General features: G+C 31.8%; 1 protein-coding gene and 1 long non-coding RNA gene across 2 annotated transcripts in view; one reads left to right on the top strand and one right to left on the bottom strand.

Moving 5' to 3' along the window:
- LOC143196992 (low density lipoprotein receptor adapter protein 1) overlaps nucleotides 1-21,925 on the top strand; it is a 40,922-nt gene that overhangs the window by 9,224 nt on the left and 9,773 nt on the right. The window contains exon 2 of the mRNA XM_076405010.1: nucleotides 18,106-18,213. Within this exon, the coding sequence (XP_076261125.1) occupies nucleotides 18,106-18,213 (108 nt within the window). The remainder of the gene's footprint in view (nucleotides 1-18,105; nucleotides 18,214-21,925) is intronic.
- Nucleotides 14,624-16,334, bottom strand: LOC143197004 (uncharacterized). The gene is made up of 3 exons (XR_013005902.1): nucleotides 16,204-16,334; nucleotides 16,062-16,146; nucleotides 14,624-14,761 (listed from the first exon to the last, which is right to left on the bottom strand). It is a non-coding gene; the product is annotated as an uncharacterized LOC143197004 (long non-coding RNA).

Raw genomic sequence — 21,925 nt, 5'->3', positions numbered from 1 at the left:
TAATTCCAATATTTAACTGGTAGCCATATATTTCCTCTCGACTTTTTAAGGGAAATGATCTGTGAATATACATATAGAATGTAGTCGGTCTGAAATACAAAGAATATGTAGATGTTAGAAGTAATTACCTAGAGTTTGTCATTATTTACTTTTAAAATCCCTTTCTGCGCTGGATCAGAATCCTTCGGAAGATTTTATTTGAACCTTAAATTCTCCAAAAATAATGTCATTAAGAATAAATTTCCTTAAAATTGCATACAAAAAAAGCACATATAGCTTATCACAATATTACAATGTGAAATATGTTATCCTTCCTTTTACCTCCGGGCCCTCTAGTGATTCGGATGCTGGTTACGGTGTCTACTTAATATACGGTGTCTATTTAATATTTTTATAAAAATAAATTCTGAAAAAAAAACAGCAATAAACATTGGCTAATCCGAAAACGATAGATGCAGAAAAAAACACCTTTTTATTTAACCTTGCGAAAGGCCGTCAATAAACACGCTAATAATTTAATTTAAATAGTAATAATGATGATTTTAATAGAGGATTGCTGATCAAAATAAGCCGTACATTATTTATGGCCAATGACAATGGGAAATATTAAGAACGCAAAACGCCTCCTGAATAATTCATGAGCGTTCTCAGCCTCTTTTGTTTCGGTACCGTCGGTACCAATGGACTGTGCTCTCCTCGAAACTACGATTCGGCTGGCGCAACCTGCACGGACCGAACGACGGCCTTCACCATTGAGCGAAATTTGTTTTTTTGTCACTTCCGTGACTACCCACAGAACGGATTTCGGTTCTGTGTCGTAGCGAAACCAAAAAAAAACGTATAAATAAATTTGGCAACATGCATTTTCAGTTAATAGAAATATTAATTCATCTATCATATAGTTACCCAACAAGCAGTCGAATGTATTTACCAAAAAAAGAGGAAAAAACTATACAATTTGGATTTTTTGAAAGGAACCATAATAATTTAATTTCTTTAGCGCCGTTTACGTACAATTTGACAGTTCTTGAACAATATCTAAGTTTGAGAATGACAATTTGACAAAAGTCGTTAAAAACAGCTGTATCGGTCGGCACATATCGGCCAAAAAATGTAATTATTGATTGATTAGTGGTATCAGATTTTCTTTTATACACCGACTGTGATTTTGAACTTCATTTTAATAATATGCAGAAAAAAAGATTGAGACGAACTTGTTTAGTGTATAAGGGTATTTTTTACCTTACTTTAAATAGGTTAGTTTTATTTTAATTTGGGAAATACGTACTGATGTGACACCCGTACTCGTCTTGCTAGTGTATTAATGCAAGTACAACAGAACAGTAGTAATATATTAATTTGTCAATTAAGATTGTACTAAGCATATCTAATGTAAGATGTAATTAGTACTTTTTTTAAATTAGAAGCATGTTTCAACTACAATGCTTCCTCAAGTTCTTTACAAAATATGTGGTTGGACATGCTTTAAAATATTATGTCCTCTCATAAATTATTAAAGTAGATCTCTGTTTAGTTTCTTTTACTTTACCTGATTTCAGTGACAACCAGGTTATAAAAACTTATAACACAAATAACAGATAGAAAAAACATTGTTGGATCAAATATGGGTCACCTATTCTTCACCTGGTGAAATATAGCACATTATATTTGATGTACAAGAATACAGATATATGATATTGTTGAAGGTTTGGATTAATCAATATTTTGATTGAGAATATAAGGTCGTTTAGTAGTGAACATCAGTTCAGTGAGATCAGTTAGAAGCCGATTCTTTTCTGTTTAGTTGTCTTTCAGTTTTTCTTTCAAATCAATTTCTTTTGCAGATATAACTTTTATTCCGGGTAAAGTAAATATGTAGAATTGTCATAAAATAGTTTTTCAAAAATAGTCAACTATTTTATTAACGTTGTGTACACATATTGAAGGAACTTAAGTTTAAAATTGGAGCCCATGACTATTACTATTACTAATCTCCTAGCACAACCGTTAACTTATTCTAAACACCTATAGTATTAGAATTATAGGCATTAAAAGTCTACGTCTACGTTTGTCTCTATAGTCTCTATAGTTTGTCTCCAAAAAACCTTTTGTGGCTATCAATTTGCGATCATCAATCGTAGAATTCCTCGAGAGGTTGTACTTCCAACAACGTAGTTGCAATACCTCATAAAGTAAGTGCCAGTGCAATTCCATCGTTGCTAAAATCGTTGATTTTAAAAACGTTTTTCTGGTAACACCAGGAGTATCTAAGAAAATAATTCTGCCAGAACACTCAACTTTTGATAAATGCTCTGTGCATTGGGCCTGGTTATTCCTAACTGTTTAACCCTTTGTTGGTAAGCATCAAGCACATGTCCTCAATTAAAATTAATACTTAATTGTGAATTTCTTTTTTCAAAGGATTTCCGTCAACAACCAACTTTTTTATTTCCGTGCCAGAAAACAAAAAACATTACAATAAACACTGAAGTATTAAAAAAATATATTTATTGCAGTTAAAATGCATAGCTCAGACAGGACAGCCTATATCGGATCATCAGCTAGTATTAAATATATTGAATAAACTAGCTAATTTGACAGGCACTGTATTACCTGAGCTATTAATACTCCAAGTGAAATATAGGTTGCCAAGAGCCATAGAGAAGGATCGCCAAGATAACCTTTCGAAAGACACTGTAGCGACTACTACCATCCTTTAAACCACCACGCATTCACCTACAGCAAGTTCAAAGGTTGGCAACGCCGGTGGATTGGTACCATGCGGTTCCGGGCTATAAAAGACCACCACGACGACATACCGCTCTCTTTTATTTTCTCTACCACCTTGTAACAGTACCACTTCCACATCGCTACCGTACATCCTCTATCTAACCTAATATCCTGTCAATTCTCCCATCGACCACATGTATCATTCAATAATGAAATAAACAAGTATTTGTTCAATCAGTGTTTTTAGTACTTGTGCAAATTCCTTCCACAAATATTAGTGAGTGTTCGGACAAACAATCGCATCGACAGTCACACATTTCGACAAACCGACCAGACGAACATCCCTATAACACGATTTCTTCTCTTCCACATGTCCCATTTTACGAACAATAAAAAGCTTCTACAACGTCTACACTTTGTTTTCCTATATTACTGGCCCAAATACTTCAGAAACAGGAGATCCACGAGTATCCATCTATGTCAATACTTTCTTTAGTCATAAGGTTCTGCAATGTGGACTACATCATAAAGTTAGAAGCACAGAATGCTATAAGCCCCACTGTCTGTATTGCTATCATCAGCGAACATCAGATAGATTAAAAAGTGAATGTAATTTATCAAGGACATGTTGGGTAACAGTACTGGAAGTAATGTTTGGTAATTTTAGATAAGATTTTTAGGTATATTTCATTTATACGAGTATTTAAGTCGAATAAAACATGTTATTTAAATAAACATACTTTGTATTGTATATGTAAAGATTTATATTATTATTTTTTAAATCTGCAATATCATAGTATAACTTCGGTTAACAAAGAACAATATTAAATTGCATAATCTAATAATTCTCCCAAAATAATGCTAGTAAATAATATGTATAGATATGTTTATTTATAATTATTTTTTTATAAAAAGATGCAAATAGATGAGCTTGACTATATTGCCTATCTGATTAGCATCCATTTCATTTTTCTGTTAATATTTCAGTCCACATCACTTTTTTACGCTATCATCTTATTATAGATAAGAATCGATCCACATTTACTGTATTTATTTTTCATTATTAATTATAATACGATGATAATTAGTTTTCGATAATGTAGCTGTTTGTTCGAAAGAAATTGGAATGCTCTAAATATTTCTAACATTAAAATCATTGTAAACGTTACGACATTTTTGTGCGGCCAAACTCAAAACGATTCTTTAGGTTCACCTAGCATCTGACCTGAGCCTTCATAAACCTATGCTTTCTATTGTTCGTCCGTCAGATTACAATTATTACTTTTAACAAATCTCTGAATTTTGTTATCGGCTAAGTCTCACCATAATTTTGAATAACTATTATGTAAGTTGGTACCTAGTAGATGACTTCCACCATATGAATGTTATACCAATTATAACCTTATTGAATATATATGCCATGTATTATACTTTATCACCTAAAAAGCATCCTATATGCCGTTACCGCATTATCATCTTACTGCCTATTTTTTACATCTCTATATTTTTGAGGCACTGTAATATTGGAAAATAAATTATGTTACTTCTTATCATTATATGTATCAGATGCATGTAGTTTTGGGATTTATTAAACTTCAAAAGACATCAGAAAGATAACAGACAGGCAACGAATATAAATAATATATAAACATACAGTTTAATTCGAGTTTTTCTGGTTTATTATGCTGCACTTAAAAACTCTAGTTCGGTAGATTGTATTCGTCATAACATCATAATTCTACGAACATTTCTGTAGTGATAACTGATGACAAATTAAACATTTTGTTTCGTTTAGTGCAGACAGACTAATATAGATAAAATAGTTATTCTTTTTAATAGCCTTTTGATAATGTTAATGTAATTTTTATAATATCTTAGTTATGTTTAAAAATATTAATTCTGACAAGAAGAGGCAGCCTGTATAAACCCGAGTTTAAGATTAAATAAATTTGTAACGCTATTAACACAAATATAAAGTTATTCAATAAGGGCGGATCGATGTTGAAATGGAAAGAAACAGGATGCGAAAGACTTTTTGGTTTCCATGAAATATATGGAAAATAATATTGTTCAAATATCCGCCACTCTTTCTCAATCACTCGGCCTCTTAGATCCGGTCAAATTTGAGCAATTTGAGCAGTCATGACACTGCCAGTCTAAAACCCGTATCAAATAACAACTTTTATGGAGTATCTCTTGTAATTGGCATAGTTTTGTATAAGACAATTATGCTCGTTAACATTGCTATTGAGGTCTTAACGAATACTTATTTTGATCCTAAATTTTAATCATTGTATTATTGTAATTTTCCATTGTGTGTTGATATAAGTAGCTGAATAATAAACAAAAGAAAATGCTCTGAATTGAAGAACCCAATAAAACATATATTAGTCAGTTAGTTTCAAGAAGGGAGAAGTACTTAGAAAGTCTAGCTTTTTGATTATGGTTTAGATATAAGTTAATTAATCATTTTTTTCTATCTAAAAATAGATAGATGAATTAATTATATCTCAAAATCAATGGGTCTAGAATTTGACCGCAGCAGCAATTTCGTGAAATATTAAAAAAAATATTGTAGTAGTAAAAATAAATGTCAAATACGGATTGTACGAGTAACGCTTTCAATATTCAGAAAGTGACTTATTTGTGCTAATTATTGAGAAATTGCATTGTTATGTTGGAGAGTGGTATGGCTAAAGGTTTATGCATTATTGAATTTATGTTCCACTAATATACAACTACACGGCATGCTTCTAATTAGTGTTGGGAACTATCGACTGAAAATAGACCAGACAGTCGATAGTCGCAAAAAGGTCGAAATAGTCGATAGTTTTTTGACCAGCGACTGAAAATAGTTATTGCTATACATATAATGCACGGTTCGACTGTTATTCCAATCGTGATGTCAGACAAATGATGTACGAATTATTTCCTGTATAAATTGTGAGAGAGGAAAGGACGGAGATAATTGCTTGGAGAAGTTTATTTTAAATGCGCTTTTTTTTCCGAGACGGAGATGTACGTGTACCTTCTCGTACTAACTTTAAAAAAGAAAAGAAATTAAATAATTACTCAATAATATTACCATGAAATGAATGAATAGTTTCATTTTAAAGGAAATATAATTACTTTTATATTTGAATGTTCTGTGGATCTGTAAAAATGAATGGAATAATAACCCCACAAATATTTTATAGTATTTTAATAATCTGTTAATTGCTAATTTTAAATAACATACTATAATAAATATAGATAATACAATAGAACTTACACAAAATCTAAAAACTATAACCATAAATATTAAATAAAAATTAAACATATACCTAATCATAGAAAAAAACACTAATCCATTACAATTGAAAATCATCGAACAATAACTACCTTTACAGAGTACTACCTACAGACAAAACAGTCACAGTTACAATAATAACTACCTACAGAGCCTTTTTAAATAAAATAAATGTTTAATTTATTGTTGAATGGAAATATATTTTAATCGCTATTCAAAAATATAATCATGTTCAGCTTTTCTCCCGTGATACCATTTCTTCGATTGTTAAAAATTTGGCCAGATTTTGAAAGAACTCGGGAATAGATGTTGCGGATATAGCAGAATATTTTAAATGTAACTGATATAATTCAAATAATATCATTTTATAAGCTTGCCAAAAATCTAATGGGTTTTCTAAGCGCCCAATTAGTGGCATTTCCAAATACTGCTTAATTTGTAAAGTTGTTGTAGTACCTGGTTTAATTATTGCTTTCATTCTAGCTAGTTTTTTTTTATTAAAATGTCTTCAGATGTAATATATTCTTCGTCAGTATTTGTGTCCTGAATTTCGAGTTGCAGTACTGTATTTATATTTTTGGGAGTTCGCGGAATGCATCATTGTACTGAAAAGTTATAAAATAATACAAATAGATTGTAAAAAAGATGTCTCTGTCTTACCCTCTGATAAAATAAATCTTAACCAAAAAGTTTCCCGACAAACATTATTTTCTTGTATTTTTTAATAGCCAAGAAAATAAATTGTTGAATATTAAAGAAAACCTATTCTTCCTATTGGAAAATTTATTTATTAGAAGTATTTAGTATAAATAATGAATATAGCTTTTTATCGTAATGTAAATTCAGCTTTTAAGATTTTAGGAAAAAAGTTTTGACAATCAAAAGATTTAAATAAAAATCGACACAGTTTAAATCAAAACGAAAAAGTCAATCAAAAAAAATGACCTAATATTTCCATAAAGACAGTTAAACTTTACTATTTTTCATTCACAATTTTAATCTTTTTACTGTATTACACTATTAATATTGAAAAATATCGTTTCAAAATGCTGCTATCTTAATATATTATATACAAGCAAACTACCAAAAAAATCATAAAAAATTATTTATATTACATATAAATCTATGTAAGCGTAAATTTAGCAAATTTTTCTCAAGGTCTCGGCTAAGACGACAGAGACAGAATGTTAAAAATGAGTCAAATGGAACTAGTAGAACTAAAAATAGTAACTAAAAGTATACGACTGAAACAGTCAATAGTAAATAGTAATAAAATCAGTCGGACCGGAAATAGCGACTGAAAAGTCACTAGCAAAAAGTAGTAAAATCAGTCGAACCAAAAATAGTTACTGAAACAGTTGATAGTAAAAAGTAGTCAATTACTAAACAGTCGATATTCAACTTCAGTCGAAAGTTCCCAACGGTACTTCTAATCTTACTGCAACACGCCCATTATCTTTAAACATTCTTGAAGTTTCTTGTTATGTGAAAAAGTGTGTATAAATATAGTAAATATTATAAAAAATAGTAGTACTTAATTTAACGATAGCCATATCCAAAAGTCTAATAACCGATAAATGAATGATGCCGCGTTGTTGAACTAATTGGTATCACCGTTTTTATTTGAATCGATTTTTATATGTTTTTTCTGCTTTTACAAATATGCCTTCTATAACCGACTACATTTTATAAGGTTTGCTTTTGTATTTTGTATAATACATCGGTTAAATATCGGCAAGCCAGTCATCTGAATTTTTTCTTTTATTTCATTAAAACATTCTTTCTCAAACAAACGTTCTCAAGATTTTCAGATTGATTTCGTCCCTTATATTTATGTCAATGTTTTTGTCAGTCTTTAGATAATTGTTATATTAAATTTCTGAAATGGTTCTCTAATTTTGATCGATCTAACACTATCTCATCAAAATGGTTTTCTGAATTTAAAGAATGATATTGGACGAAGAATTATATGAGATTTTTTTTAATGAAAAAATCGCGAGGAACTGACGAATTAGAAATCGTCTTACCGTGATGATAAAACTAATTCTTATCTGCCCCTAATGACTGCCCCTAGATGAATAGCTTCAACTCCAGGCCGCGTAACTAAACAGTATTCTTTGTGGAGAAATACGGGTTTTACGCTTTATTATTTATTGATCAGAGTAATTTAGTTATACTGAATAATGTTAATGTAGTAATGTTGAAGCTTTATTAAAAAAGCCGGTACAGTCTATATTAAGATAGCCGCTACTTTCCCCCATCTTTCAGGTAATTTACGAAATCCATCTCCTAAGAACGATGTATCTTATGAGGCTATCCATGAATCGATCCATCTTTAAGTATCTTCATATAAAGTGAAGCGCTGCACAGACAGGTCATGATTTATATGTCGAAACAAGTAGTAATCAGAAGGAGCATAGCCTGGAAAATACTTCGGGTGTGTAGCACTTCCTATTTTAATTTTTCGAAGTACGTTTTCAATGATTTTACAAAATGTGGTCGAGCGTTGTCAGGCTGAAGAATAACATTGTTGTATCTTTACTCGTATTTCGGTCGTCCCCATGGATGTTTCGTCGAGTATAACCTTTAAATCCTTGTCTTTTTTAGCTGTCCAGAATGCTCTTTGCCTTCGGTGTTAAAATTATCATTTTTAAAATGACTAAATCAGTATTCACATATTGAAATCGATGGAGCATGGTCGGTATAAGCTTTACACAGCCTTGACTTGATGACCTTCAGTCACCTTTTTCTTCAAATTGAAGTAAAATGTAAAACTTCCCACAAATGCAATTTACTCGGTGCAAATTCAAAAATTTTCAACGCACTGCAAGATTTTATTGTTCACACTTCGGCAAAATGACATATTGAAAAATGAAGCTGTAAACGAGACTTCAAGATAACGTTGGTTACAAGTGTATACGATACGCTTAATACACAGTAACACCATCTGTTAGAAATGATTTAAAATTAATTTATACGCCTGATATTATAAATCTGTAAATAATAGATTGACTGTATATTATTCACAGTAGTGTAAGTTCAGCTCTAAGCTTTCAATATATAACAGTTCGTAAAATTTTATGATTTCTATCTAAGTAACTTATGAACTAACTGTATACTAAACCTCCATCACTTTCAAGTCAATCTATACAATTGTAAATATTTATTCCGTTGACATTTTAATTATATCTTATTGGAAGAATCAATGATTAACCTAAGAACGAGAAATACCCAATCGATATATATTATTGGTACTAGCTAATCACGACCATATTTGTTATGTTATGGCCCTGTAGATTACCAAGAAGAAACATTATTCAATAAACGTTCTTACATGATAATAATTACTATGGCTAACTATGACAAATCATAAACCGACGTAGAATTTTCCGTTTCCGTTGAAACAAAAGTATATAAAAACATTCTTCTGTTTAAATTACAATGCCAGTCCATCTACTAATTTTCGAGTTTGCCCTCATGGACGTAGTGAAGCTGAATTTTTATATATAAACATTTCAATCAAATACATTTTTTTTGTTACTTGATGTAAGCCAATTTTAATTCAAACGGTGATGCTTGGAAGAAGTTTATGTGTACTACCTATATATGTCACCAGATCTCTGCAGAATAAAGAAAACACACAAAAATGAATAAATAATTCAAGTGGTAGGTTTGGCCAACGTCAAAAATCTCCGACGTGTTATTTTAAGCTACAGTGCATTCAACTTACCTAGAAAACAGTGATATGTTTATTATTCCGTAATTAAAAATAAAACGATTGCAAAAAAAGAACGGATTTCAATTTAAATTAATTTATGTAAAATATAGGCTTGCGCCACGACTAACTACAGGGATTTTGTATGTAAAATGTTATGCCAGCCAAACAACACATTTAAATTAATACCTTTAGAGTGGTTTAGTGTATATAAAATTCAGGATGTTAAGTAGACACATATTATAGATGTAAAAAAGATCACGAGAATATACCGAGTACCGAGAATATATGGAGAAAATATTAACATAAATAGCATGAATAACATAAATATACATAATACATAATACCTTAATATAATACATGAATTAACATAATAGCACAAATATTAAGAAATTTTAATATAATATTACATTTGGGATAATGACAGTATTTACAAACTCAAAAATATTGTGTTTATCTAATGAAATCGGATTAATGGATTTATAAAATGCATTTATTTTCATATTTAGGTTCAGATTAGTAATTTATTCTGCAGAAATTCGCCATGATAAGTTGAACATAATTACGTAATTTTTAAGTGATGTAACAGGTCAATTGAAAAGTCCACGGCCTGACACATAGATGGCGCTATTAGAATTAAATATGTTTTTTAGTTAGCCCTAACCCTCAAAAGATTTGTGTATAAATTTGTCAGCTGTCGGATCATTAGTTTGTGAATTATAGCATTTTGTGTGAAGCAACTTCTGTTATTGCGAAAAAAAATGGATAAAAAGGAGTTTCGCGTATTCATAAAATATTGCTTTTTGAAGGAAAAAAAATACAGTTGAAGCAAAAATTTGGCTTGATGCCGAGTTTCCGGACACTGTCCTAGGAAAATCAACCATCAGGGATTGATATGCTAAGTTTAGACGTGGTGAAATGAGCACCGAAGACGGTAAACGCAGTGGACGCCCAAAGGATGTTGTTATGGACTAAAACATTTAAAAAATCCAGTAAATGATTTTGAATTACCGTAAATTGAAATTGAATGAAATAGCAGACACTCTAAGGATATCAACTGAACGTGTACATCATATCATTCCCGAATATTTGGGTATGAAAAAGCTCTGTGCAAAGTGGGTGCCGCGCGAGCTCACATGTGACCAAAAACAACGACGAGTTGATGATTCGGAGCAGTATTTGAAGATGATCAAGCGTAATAAACCCGAGTCGTTTTTGAAACATGGCTCCATCATTTCACTTCGAAAACGCAACAGTCAGCAGGCAAGGTTATAGCGTCTGTATTCTGGGATGCGCATGGAATAATTTTCATTGACTACGTTGAGAAAGGAAGGACCATCAATTGCGACTATTACATAGCGTTATTGGACCGTTTGAAGGATGAAATATCCGAAAACGGCCGAAAAACGAATGAAACTGAAGAAAAAGAAAGTACTGCTTCACCAAGACAATGCACCGTGTCACAAAACGATGGCAAAAATCCATGAATTGGGCTTCGAATTTCTTCCTCATCCGCCGTATTCACCAGATCTGACTTCTGCCGACTATTTCCTGTTCTCAGATCTCAAAAGTATGCTCGCTGGGAAGAAATTTTCGTCGAATGAAGAGGTGATCGCCGAAACTGAGGCTTATTTTGAAGCAAATCGTACTACAAAAATGATATTGAAAAGTTTGAGGGTCGTTATAATCAGTGTATCACCCTTGAAGGGAATTATGTGGAATTAAAAAAACTAATTTTGCAAAAAAGTGTGTTTTACTACAGTAGACTTATCAATTGCATTGTTATGCTCTTAGAATATCTATAATGATATATGTTATAAATTTACTACTCTGGTGACCAAAAATCAAATGCCCTTGGATCAGAAAATATTAGTGAATCATTAAATACGTTTTTGGTTACATTTTAGAGTCTCCTTTTCACCGACTAGGGTTTATCTCGATTAGTTCTACTGCTTAACGTTCGGTCCGAACCACTGTCTTCCCCATTAAGCCTATCGACTGGCGAGTGACCAACTTGAGGATCCTTGTCTTACCCAGCCTGGTTATAAATGAGATTATTTTCCTTGTCAGAATTTACACTTCCGTCTTTTGGACAATAACAAATATAAATTTACGACCCATGTTCCACCAGGATTCGAACCCGTGACTATCGCAACAGTAGGACAGTTCTGTCGTCATGACCACTTCGTCAATCAAGCTGGCTATTAAATACGTTTCTTGCAAAAATGTAGTTTTGGTCATCTTTTCTATATTTGGAAAAAATGTACATTTTTCTTATCGATTTTATAGATATATATATCGATATTTTTTCAACAATCTGCGGATGTAAACGTCATTTTGCTGTGTATAAACATTTCGTTTTAAATTATCTGCATTTGCACAAGATCACACACCGCTTATACGCAGAAATCAGAATTAATGCGCAATATAAATTATTTTTGGTGTTTTCGAGCTCAATTTCATTGTTTACCTACTCTATACTGACGTCATATTAGACGCGAATTTTAAGTCTAAAAATAGAAAAGAGCGTTTTCTTTGGTTCACTGAAAATCTTGAGTTTCTACAGAAATAATATAAGAATAATATGTAAATGTATAATAAATAATATTTGATGAAATAATAGAAAATATATTAAAATATTATATAGTGGTTTTTGAAAATTAGTTATAATCTCAATTAAAACAAGAAAAATCTAGTTGGAACCTTGGAAGTATGACTGAGTGTAAAATCCGACAAGGAATAAAATGGGAGTGGGTAAGACCAGATATCCATATAAACAATAGCTGACAAAAAGAAGGCAGATCAAAAAATTAACAAAAGAAAGCTGTAATTTATATTTCGAAGCTGTCGGGCTAAGATTTACAATTCTATTATTTATCTTTAAGCTTTTATGTAGCAATGTTTTAATAGTTTTTGCGAATGCACATAATTTTAAAGCAATATTTGATATTATCCGTACATTAATTACTCTACCCACTTTTATTGATCTGAAAGTGAATCTAGCCAAAGCCGATTATACAAATGGATATTATTAGATATTCCCACGAATCCTTTTCACTTCAAAAAAGTATTTATCGAGAAAAAAACGTATGTCCCGTTTTTTTTTTCTTAAAGTGGCGACACCATGTCAAAGCAACAACGTTTTAGCCAAGTCGTTCTGCATCGATCTGATCATGTGAAACCTAGAAAGCGGTATATCTGATGAGTAAGCTGGATGAGTCAGAGCTTCCCAATCTGGTCTTTGCTGATATTTTTTGAAATAATACGTCGTTCAGTTTATTTAATTAACATATGTAGACATCTACAGTAACGGTTTTAACGGGTGATTTCTTTCGGTTTTAGCAGCTTGTGACAGCTTATCGGTGGATACGAGATGACAACTTATCACTAGATGCACGGAATATTTATTGTCATAAATATTCCGACTCGATGACGATGTATATAGCGCTCCTGGTCAAACCGATGGTTATTTGCGCTAGGTATTGTTGTGCTAGGTATATCTACCATTCATCGCTACCTACAGTAAGCCACAGAAAACTCTAAAGTCGCCAAGTATGGTAGCCATTTTTTAATTCTGTAACTTTCCCATCTCATGCAAAACTTTCAAAAATAATTAATTCATATACTGCTAAGCTGTCTGAAATTTATTTCAGAGTGTGACCTAACTTTTTATTCAATAAGTCTTGCAATTCGTTGTTTTCGAACTTTTTTGCCACTGATGTCACCGTTTTTAAATTATTGGAACCTAAACGGACAACTGGTATATGAACGAGCAGCATCGCAATAAAACTTCCAATGGGTTTAATGAGTAAATAGATTTATTCAAATCAAACAATTGAATGAATGTGGAAAATTCAATTTTGAACGATTTGCTTATGTGTATTACTGCATATCTCAATATTACTAGATGAAAAACTAAACTAAATGGCTATTATATATAGAGAATAGTCAAAGCCGTCGAATTTAACAGCTAATCTGGGTTCTTTAATAGTTGTTTACGTCATTGTTTCGTATTTTCATTTCGTAGATGATACTCATCAAAATACCAGGAAGCACCTAATATTTGAAATTTTCTCCATTTATAACTGTTCCTGTTATTAACTGTCCACTGTTCTTTTAATACTTTACCGTAATGCAAATATGTATAAATTTAGAGTAATATAATTGAATAAAAGTAATGACCTTGACCCAATCGTATCAGGTCAAAAGTGAAAATAGCGTAGAACTGCGTTAAAAAATGGATTAATGCGTATCTTCCACGGTCAAAACGTGTTACGGCAGTCGGCAGATAAGCTCGATACTACGTTCTTCTAATCTCTATGTTTTCATTTGCATAATTCGTGATTTTGTTATTGCGCAGTTGGACTATTCGGTGTGGTTTTGTTCCAATGTGTATTTCATAATTGTTATCATTTTAATTGTTTCAGCAACGAGACATCAGTGTTTTTTCGTAGACGTTTGTCTCTTGTAAGGTTATTTTTACCATTTCAACACTATTTATGTAAATTATATTAAAGTACGTCACTTAAATTCGTCTCAGTTTAACGATAAACACTACATTTACTAACAAGAAGGTTATGCTTTATAAAAACAAAAATATATTGTCGGATTAATATACAAAATGTTGCATACTGTATTTAAATATTGACGATATATCTCTAGAAATGCCTTACTCTTGTAAAAATGCCTACATTATATCCAATTAAACATAATAAGTATTAAATTAACGTAATTGTAAAAATTATAAAATTATATATTACGACTTAATCGATAACATTTGCATTCTTTAAGTCAATTATAATCGAGGTGTATGAGCAATTTAGCTGGGCTGATGTAACTGCTCGTGAAAATGGCGTTTTCTTTGAAGGTAGCGACTGCGGATTGCTAGAAATCGAGCGACGGCGAAAGAGTGGAACCGGCACGACAGTACTTCGGGATGTTGCATCAGAAACTCGACAAATTACAGGCCTTAGATGTATGACCATTCGAAGCGGCAACAAGGTCCGCAGCCTCTTCAGATTTGTTGGCTAAAAATATAAAATACTATTTTCGTTGATATGCTTCTATAAAATAGTTTCTCATTAGGTGCTCGCATGTATTTTCATAACTATCGGCGAAAAAGTGAAATACCAATTTAAATAAACGTTAAACAATGTAACTTAGTTAAATTCAATAGTTTTGACATTTATCGACATAAATATCATTTTTTCATTAAGTTATCTAGCATTTTCGACATTCATTACCATAACGTAATATATAGAGTGTTAACTTAATACATATAATTTCAGAATTATTTTGCGTGGTCTTAGCAGGAAGGCGCTGTGAACGTAATTTCGCTGCATTTCATTAGTTTAAATTACCATTACAGGCACCTGTAAAGAAAATATTTTATTGGGTATACAGGAAGGCATTTCGTTGGTTGAGGATTTCATACATATCACGTGACTAATCTCTGACGTCATATTTTACTGACCAATTAAATTTGAAATAAAGCCTAAATGTAATTTCTCAAAATAATTTATTAAAATATAATTCTATTAAAGTTTCTCTCTTTTTGTCCCTTCATACTGAAAGCAAAGTAACACAAAAATGTACTGAGGCGGGTTATAATTATTTTCGCAATGTTATTATTAAAATTGTTGAATGGATAATTAAAACGGTTAATTTCATATGATATATGAGAGTCAGTCAGAATAGAGTAAACATGCCAAAATGTAGTATTTTAAACAGAAAAAGAAAACAGCAACAAAAAATTAAAATGTATGATATATATCAAAATTACTGCTGTGCTCTTATTATTGCGAAATTCGAGGGGTTAGAGACAGCTTAAGGATTTACTAACAATATAATAAAACAATTATTAGATACTATCTGGTCTAGAAAATCAGGCTCATCTTGTTGGTCTAAAAAATTCTGTTATTTAATTTTGTTAATGTATTTTTTTAACATCCTTGTTGAAAAAGCAAATAAAATAATCCCACCTATCTCGGTTTAAGAGCCTTATGTCAAAATATTAAATATAAGTAGTGTTGGGAACTATCGACTGAAATCGACTATCGACTGTTTAATAATTGACTACTTTTTACAATCGACTGTTTCAGTCGCTATTTTTGGTTCGACTGATTGACTGTTTCGACTGTTTTAAATCGATAGTTCCCAACGCTAGTTATAAGTATCTCAACCGATATACATTTGTTTCAAGTAAATGAACCCCTTCAAAATAATTAAGTTTTTAATTGATGGCACTTAATAAACAAGTTTTTAAAGGGCAACAAAAACATATAACATATATATAACATATATTTCATATATTGTAATCACATTTACCTTCCATGTAATTTTGTCACCTCATTTGGACACATCTTGGGTTTAAAGTATGGATAATATTTTCATGATTTCTTCTGTTGTATTGCTGTAAATAATAATATATATGAACACAAATGCTTTATATAAACAATTGTATACGTACCAGGTAAAAACAATGCTAAGTCACACAAATCCTTAATCTTGCTAACTTGGAGTGTTTCTGCCAAGGAAAACTACGTCTGGTTTTTATTTCCGCACATATACTGGATACACAACACTTTTGAGAATAAAGATACATTAAAATCGAATAATAATGATTATATTTAAGACACAAGGATGCTGATCGTACTTTATATCAGACACACAAAAATGGCGTCGTAAACAAACTGAAACAAATAATCGCATTATAGAAATGAATCAATCAAATGCCTTCGTAGGCCAATTCAAACGAACCAATCAAAAAAGTGGTCTCAGAGCCGCCATTGAATGGATCATGGACCAAAACCTTTCCTCGGTTTCGCCTATTTAAGGTAAACCTCTATGTTTACTCTATGCTCAAAAACAATCAAAGACCAAATCGAATTGGTGTTCCTAATGGAATGAGCGAATAAGTGAAATTTTGTCTGCAAAAAACGTTCATGTCAACGAAATGATTTTATAGATTCAAAATAAGATTGTCGCTTGTTCCCGTGTCCGAAATCCATCAAATCTACTTATTTACGCGTCAAATAAACTAGCAATGTTGTGTATCAGAAAACGCATTACAATAAACACTATGGTTTTGAAATAAATTTTAAAACTATTTATTCTAATTCTAATTGAATACTCATAGCTTAACACGTCATCTGTCGTGTCAGGTAGTCAATAATAACAATGAAATTGGTTACTATACGATTGGACTGAATATCGTGGTTTCATTACTTACGATTCAAAAAGGCTTTGAATGGTGTATTGTGATTGGCGATGAAATTTTGATCAGAAAAAAATTATGGTTTAGTCCACGACAGTCATTCTACATTGACACCGAAATAGTCACACCCATAAAATCATATACATCGATGCAGAAGCGAAGTATTTATGATTACAATATCTTACTGTGTATAAGGTAAAATTAGCAAAGTGTAGTTTATTACGAGCTCCTAAAATCACATCAAACTGTTACTCTAGATGTCTACCAAGTTAAATTGAAAAAAATTTGAAGGTCGTATTAAACACTTAGCGTAATCACCAGACGTAGCATCATTAGATAACTTGTAGAGATGTCCTGGTTGGCACACGGTTTAGAAATCTATATCGTTTTTTCGACATGTTATCGCCATGTTGCTAGAAATATTGGAAGAAGTCATAGAAAATGATGAAAAGTATTTTGATTAATATATATTGTATTAATTTTTCTCAATAAATGCCTTTTAAAAGTGAAAAAATGAACAGAGTACATGCAAACACCTAATAATACAGCACTTGTCAAGACTGACGAGCGACTGCCCAATAAACTTTCCCCAAGGGAGCAGAAACGATAGAAAGCTATTTGATAACGGTACAGAATCATATTTCCTTTTTGGAATGCATCACCCTAATACGTGCAAAGGTGGGCGTCTAAAATTATCTACAACGCAATATACCAGATATAAATATCTTTTATTTCTTTCATGATTACTTGTATCATTAATTTTTTATAAAGTTTAATCAAAATATTAAAAATATTTGGAAAAATCAAATTATTTCAATGTGGATTTAATAAAATCAACTTTTAACTGTCAAAATTGTCTAATATTGTGCACCAAAACGCTTGATCATTTTTATGTTGTCATTTATGAAATTATGTAAACATTTCCAGTATTAAACTTCATAGAAGTATTTTTAGTTGCCTATAGACAATCATGTAGAACCGACGTTTTTAAAAATACAAATACTTCAACATAGGATTCAGCAAATCAACTAAAGATTAGATTTATCTAATATAATTTAACAGTAAATATATATTTTTTCTTTTACCATATTAATTATTTACCACGAAATTAAATGTGGAATATGTAACTAATTTATTGTTTTGTTTTTGTTGCAGAATTATCGGAAGAAGCACACCAGAATGGAACGGAAATAATCATAGAACCAGAAGCCGATATAGTAGAGGCAGACACCGACGTCGTTACGTTTAAATTAAAATATTTAGGTATTTATCCGTATGTACCGTTGCTCCGACTCATTTACGACCGGTGACATATCGAGAATAGTTCCAAATTTAATGGCGTCTCTTATATTTATTTCTTTACCGTTGCGAGTTGCTGTAAACACAAACGTGATTAGGAAATTCCGTAAAACAGCGGGTTATTTATACAGGCGGTTCGCAGAAAGACAAGGTTTTGCAATCAGATCCTTGTTTTTGTTTAAAATCTATGCAAATAATATATTTCGTTAATAATATTGTAATGAGATATGCAAATTTCCATCGTGAGCGACGCCCGGCTTTGTTATTAAAAATTAATTGATCTATAATGATTCAAATCACGTTGGCCAATTAAGAATGATTAATTGCAGCAAATACTATAAGATGCAAAATTATATACAAGCAATGGGAATTAATTTTGAGGGCTTTGCAATAAATAATTAAGCTATAAGTCATTGGTCAGTTCTGTCACCATATCACGTGAAGACTTTGTGGTTAGAACTTCGTTTTTTATTGTGTGTCATTTTGTTAATGTGTAAATAACGTCAATTATCAGTTTTTTAAATTTATTCGAAGAAAACTAGAAACTACGCAATCAATAAAAAAGTGTATAATTGCTATTGATCGATTATGAAATATTTAATCAATATATAGTTTATCCCATAAAACTGCCACGTTATTAAACTTTATGATGTCAGTACTTTGCAACGTTGCAGTATTAACTTATTATCAGTAATGTTTTGAAGATTTTTATAGACATTTGACAACAAAGTCGACCAGTGCCAACACAAATCGAATTTTATAGACTGGTTTGGTTTTGTGTCTTTTTAAGTAGAGTAAAATAAGAAGGCAAAATAAAATTTAAAGCTTCCAGTTTAAAACGAATTTTGCATTATTAACGGAGCAGTTTGTTGTATCTACCAACCGAAGGATCGATTTCACCACAGAGGTCTGTGAGAAATTTGTTCTTTCATTCGACAGACATGTCCAACCAAACTAATCTGCCTGTAATCTGCATGTCTGAATTAATATCTATTCTAATACGATTCGGAAATAAACATCTACAATTTGCCTTAAATATCGTATTTGGAACACATAAAGCTTACAAATACCAGATTGCAACAATCTCCAAGTCTCGGAGTCACACAGAAGAATTGGAAACATAATTCAATTATATTAAATGTCATATTTTTTTCTTCCAAAGGTCTTCATCCTACGGAAGCAAAACCTTCTGCAGCTTTGTTGATTCGGCTTATCAGTTCAGCGGTAGATATCACTTTCTTTTTCTGTATCACTGATTCGAAATACTCGAAATTTGCATGCAATTGGTCTAAATAGTTAGATTCTTGATTTAACCATTAAAATTTACAATAGCAGGCGATTCGTCAGTTGTCAATATTTTGGTCTTTTCTCTATTACTTCTCAAGCCATATGGCTTTGCAATGCGAACTATCTCATGAAGAATTGTAGTTTTAACAAAGTTAATTATCTTAATTTTTCAGTATTAAAAGTAGTAAGGACAATTATCGCTTTTTCTGTAATCCCTGTACTCTTTTCGATTGCCAAACTTGTGTGAGCAGCACCTAACAGCGTTGACCACTGTTTCCCCATGAAAACATTGAAACATACTTGAAACTAATTATATTTGACCAAAAAAATGGCACCCTACTATAAACCGTTAGTTTTGACGGTAGCATTGGTATTAAGCGAAGCGTGAATCATATGTTTATCTATATATTCACGAGATCTAACCATCTTTCTTGTTCGACTCTTAAAAAATCCTAATTAAAAGATCCCAAGTGGATGGTTTCAACGGTAAATTTGAAGAATGGTATGATATAACATCAAGCAAGAAAGCAATTTTGGTATTGTTTTCATAAAATAGAAATAAATAATAAATGGATACAAAATAAACTTTAAGCAATTAGATATTGGCTTGAGGAAAAGTAATTTTGATTTTTATCAAGTTTTTCGACGGGAATTCATAACTTTTGAGATTTATGAGTTGAAAACTGAATCAAGTGATTTCAACAAGCCTGTTTTGAAAATAACTAAGAAATATAAAAGTCTTTGTGGAGATTGAAACAAATACTTGTCGGATGGAACAATGTCCAGACCATATAGTAGATGCATCAAAACTTTCCAGGTAATCTCCCTAACGAGTTACTATAATATACATGGTGGTCTGGTATAGCGTTCTTGTAAAGTTAAGGTTATAATTATTGATGATATTGACTGGGGTGGCTATTTATATTTTGAGTCTTATTATGAAAATATAGTAATTTATTAACGAAAATGGTTTTATTGTTTATTCCATGATGATGATTCCATTCCACGAAGTACTCTCCATAATGATCAACACCCTTTTGTTTGTGCTTGAACCAATCTTTGTGACTCTTGTCGGATTAAGGTATCTCCGATACATGGTTTTTGAATGCATCAAAAGATTTTCCAAGGGCCAAAAAACGTTGGCTATGCAATTTATTTTTGATATGCGAGAATCAAAAAAATTCAATTGGTGCCAAATCAGGGCCGTACGGAGGTTGACCCACCAATTCGACCATTGGATCTGTCAAATATATTCGTTGCCAATTCTTTCTTCGAAATTCACAAAGCACTGGCAAACAAATATTTCTATACTATCTAGAATTCACCGTTTTGCGTTGCCCTAACCGCATGGGTGCCACGTGTCCAGCTATTCTTGGCTCGTCTTGGAAGATTCAGACACCAAGTTTTGTTTGAGACTTATACGCATATATCCAAGCTTCGTCACCTATGTACATATTATAGACAACTGCTTATACACGGCGATTGTATATCTTCATCATTTGTTTGCACCAATTGACATTAGCATATTTCTGTTCGTTCTGTCAAATTATGTGGAATCTAACGTGAAACATTTTGCAGCTAAGTATTTATGCAATATCGTATTGATGCTCGTTGTACTAATGGCCAAGGGTGATTGAATATAATAGTAAATTTCATGACGCTCTTGAAAAAGTTTTCTGGTTCTGAGCTTAGAGACTGCGGGTACGATTAAATTCATTATACCAACGCTTCGCAGTGGTAAAGGATGGGGCTTCGCCAAAAGTTGAAATAAGTTGATCGATGCACTCCTGTCTTTATAATCCACATCGAAAGTTTAGTTTAAACGTCAAATTTATGACTGTTTAGGGTAAATGATGTGGCTCGGTGAATGGAGGTAAAACGAAATGAAACAGTGGTGTTTACATTATGTGACCGTTATTTATTGAAGTAATATAAAAATATAGAAATACAAATGATAAAATGGATGGCAGCGGTGTTACCTGGTGACGAGGCTTGGACAGTCGATGGTGGCACGTCTAAACCAAACGATGGTCGAGTACTGAATGATTGGAAATGCCCTTCAATAACATCCCAGATAAACATCTCGGGGTTGTCAGCTATTCGTTATCGGGTTCTAGTTAGCGCTGCTGGCACCCCGCCCGTGTTCAACATCTGGGATTATATTTCTGGGTATTTTGTAGATCGTTATTCCACGATGTAAAATTCGACATGCCTCAAGGTTGCCACAACTGAAAACGTCGGATGGGGCCTAACAACACTTAATATTGTCAAGGCTTAAAATATTAATAGCACATAAATTTTGGTAATTTTTTAAATTGATCCTCTTCAAAAATATTCACGAGAAGAAGCCAATAAGTTTCAATTCTAATTTCAGAATTTGTAATTCTAA

The sequence above is a fragment of the Rhynchophorus ferrugineus genome, unplaced genomic scaffold (assembly GCF_030347505.1).
Source record: "Rhynchophorus ferrugineus isolate W39M unplaced genomic scaffold, kcgeb_rfMv2 rfM1, whole genome shotgun sequence".
NCBI lineage: Eukaryota > Metazoa > Arthropoda > Insecta > Coleoptera > Curculionidae > Rhynchophorus > Rhynchophorus ferrugineus.
The sequence above is the reverse complement of the archived record's forward strand: the minus strand, read 5'-3'. Positions and strand labels throughout refer to the sequence as shown.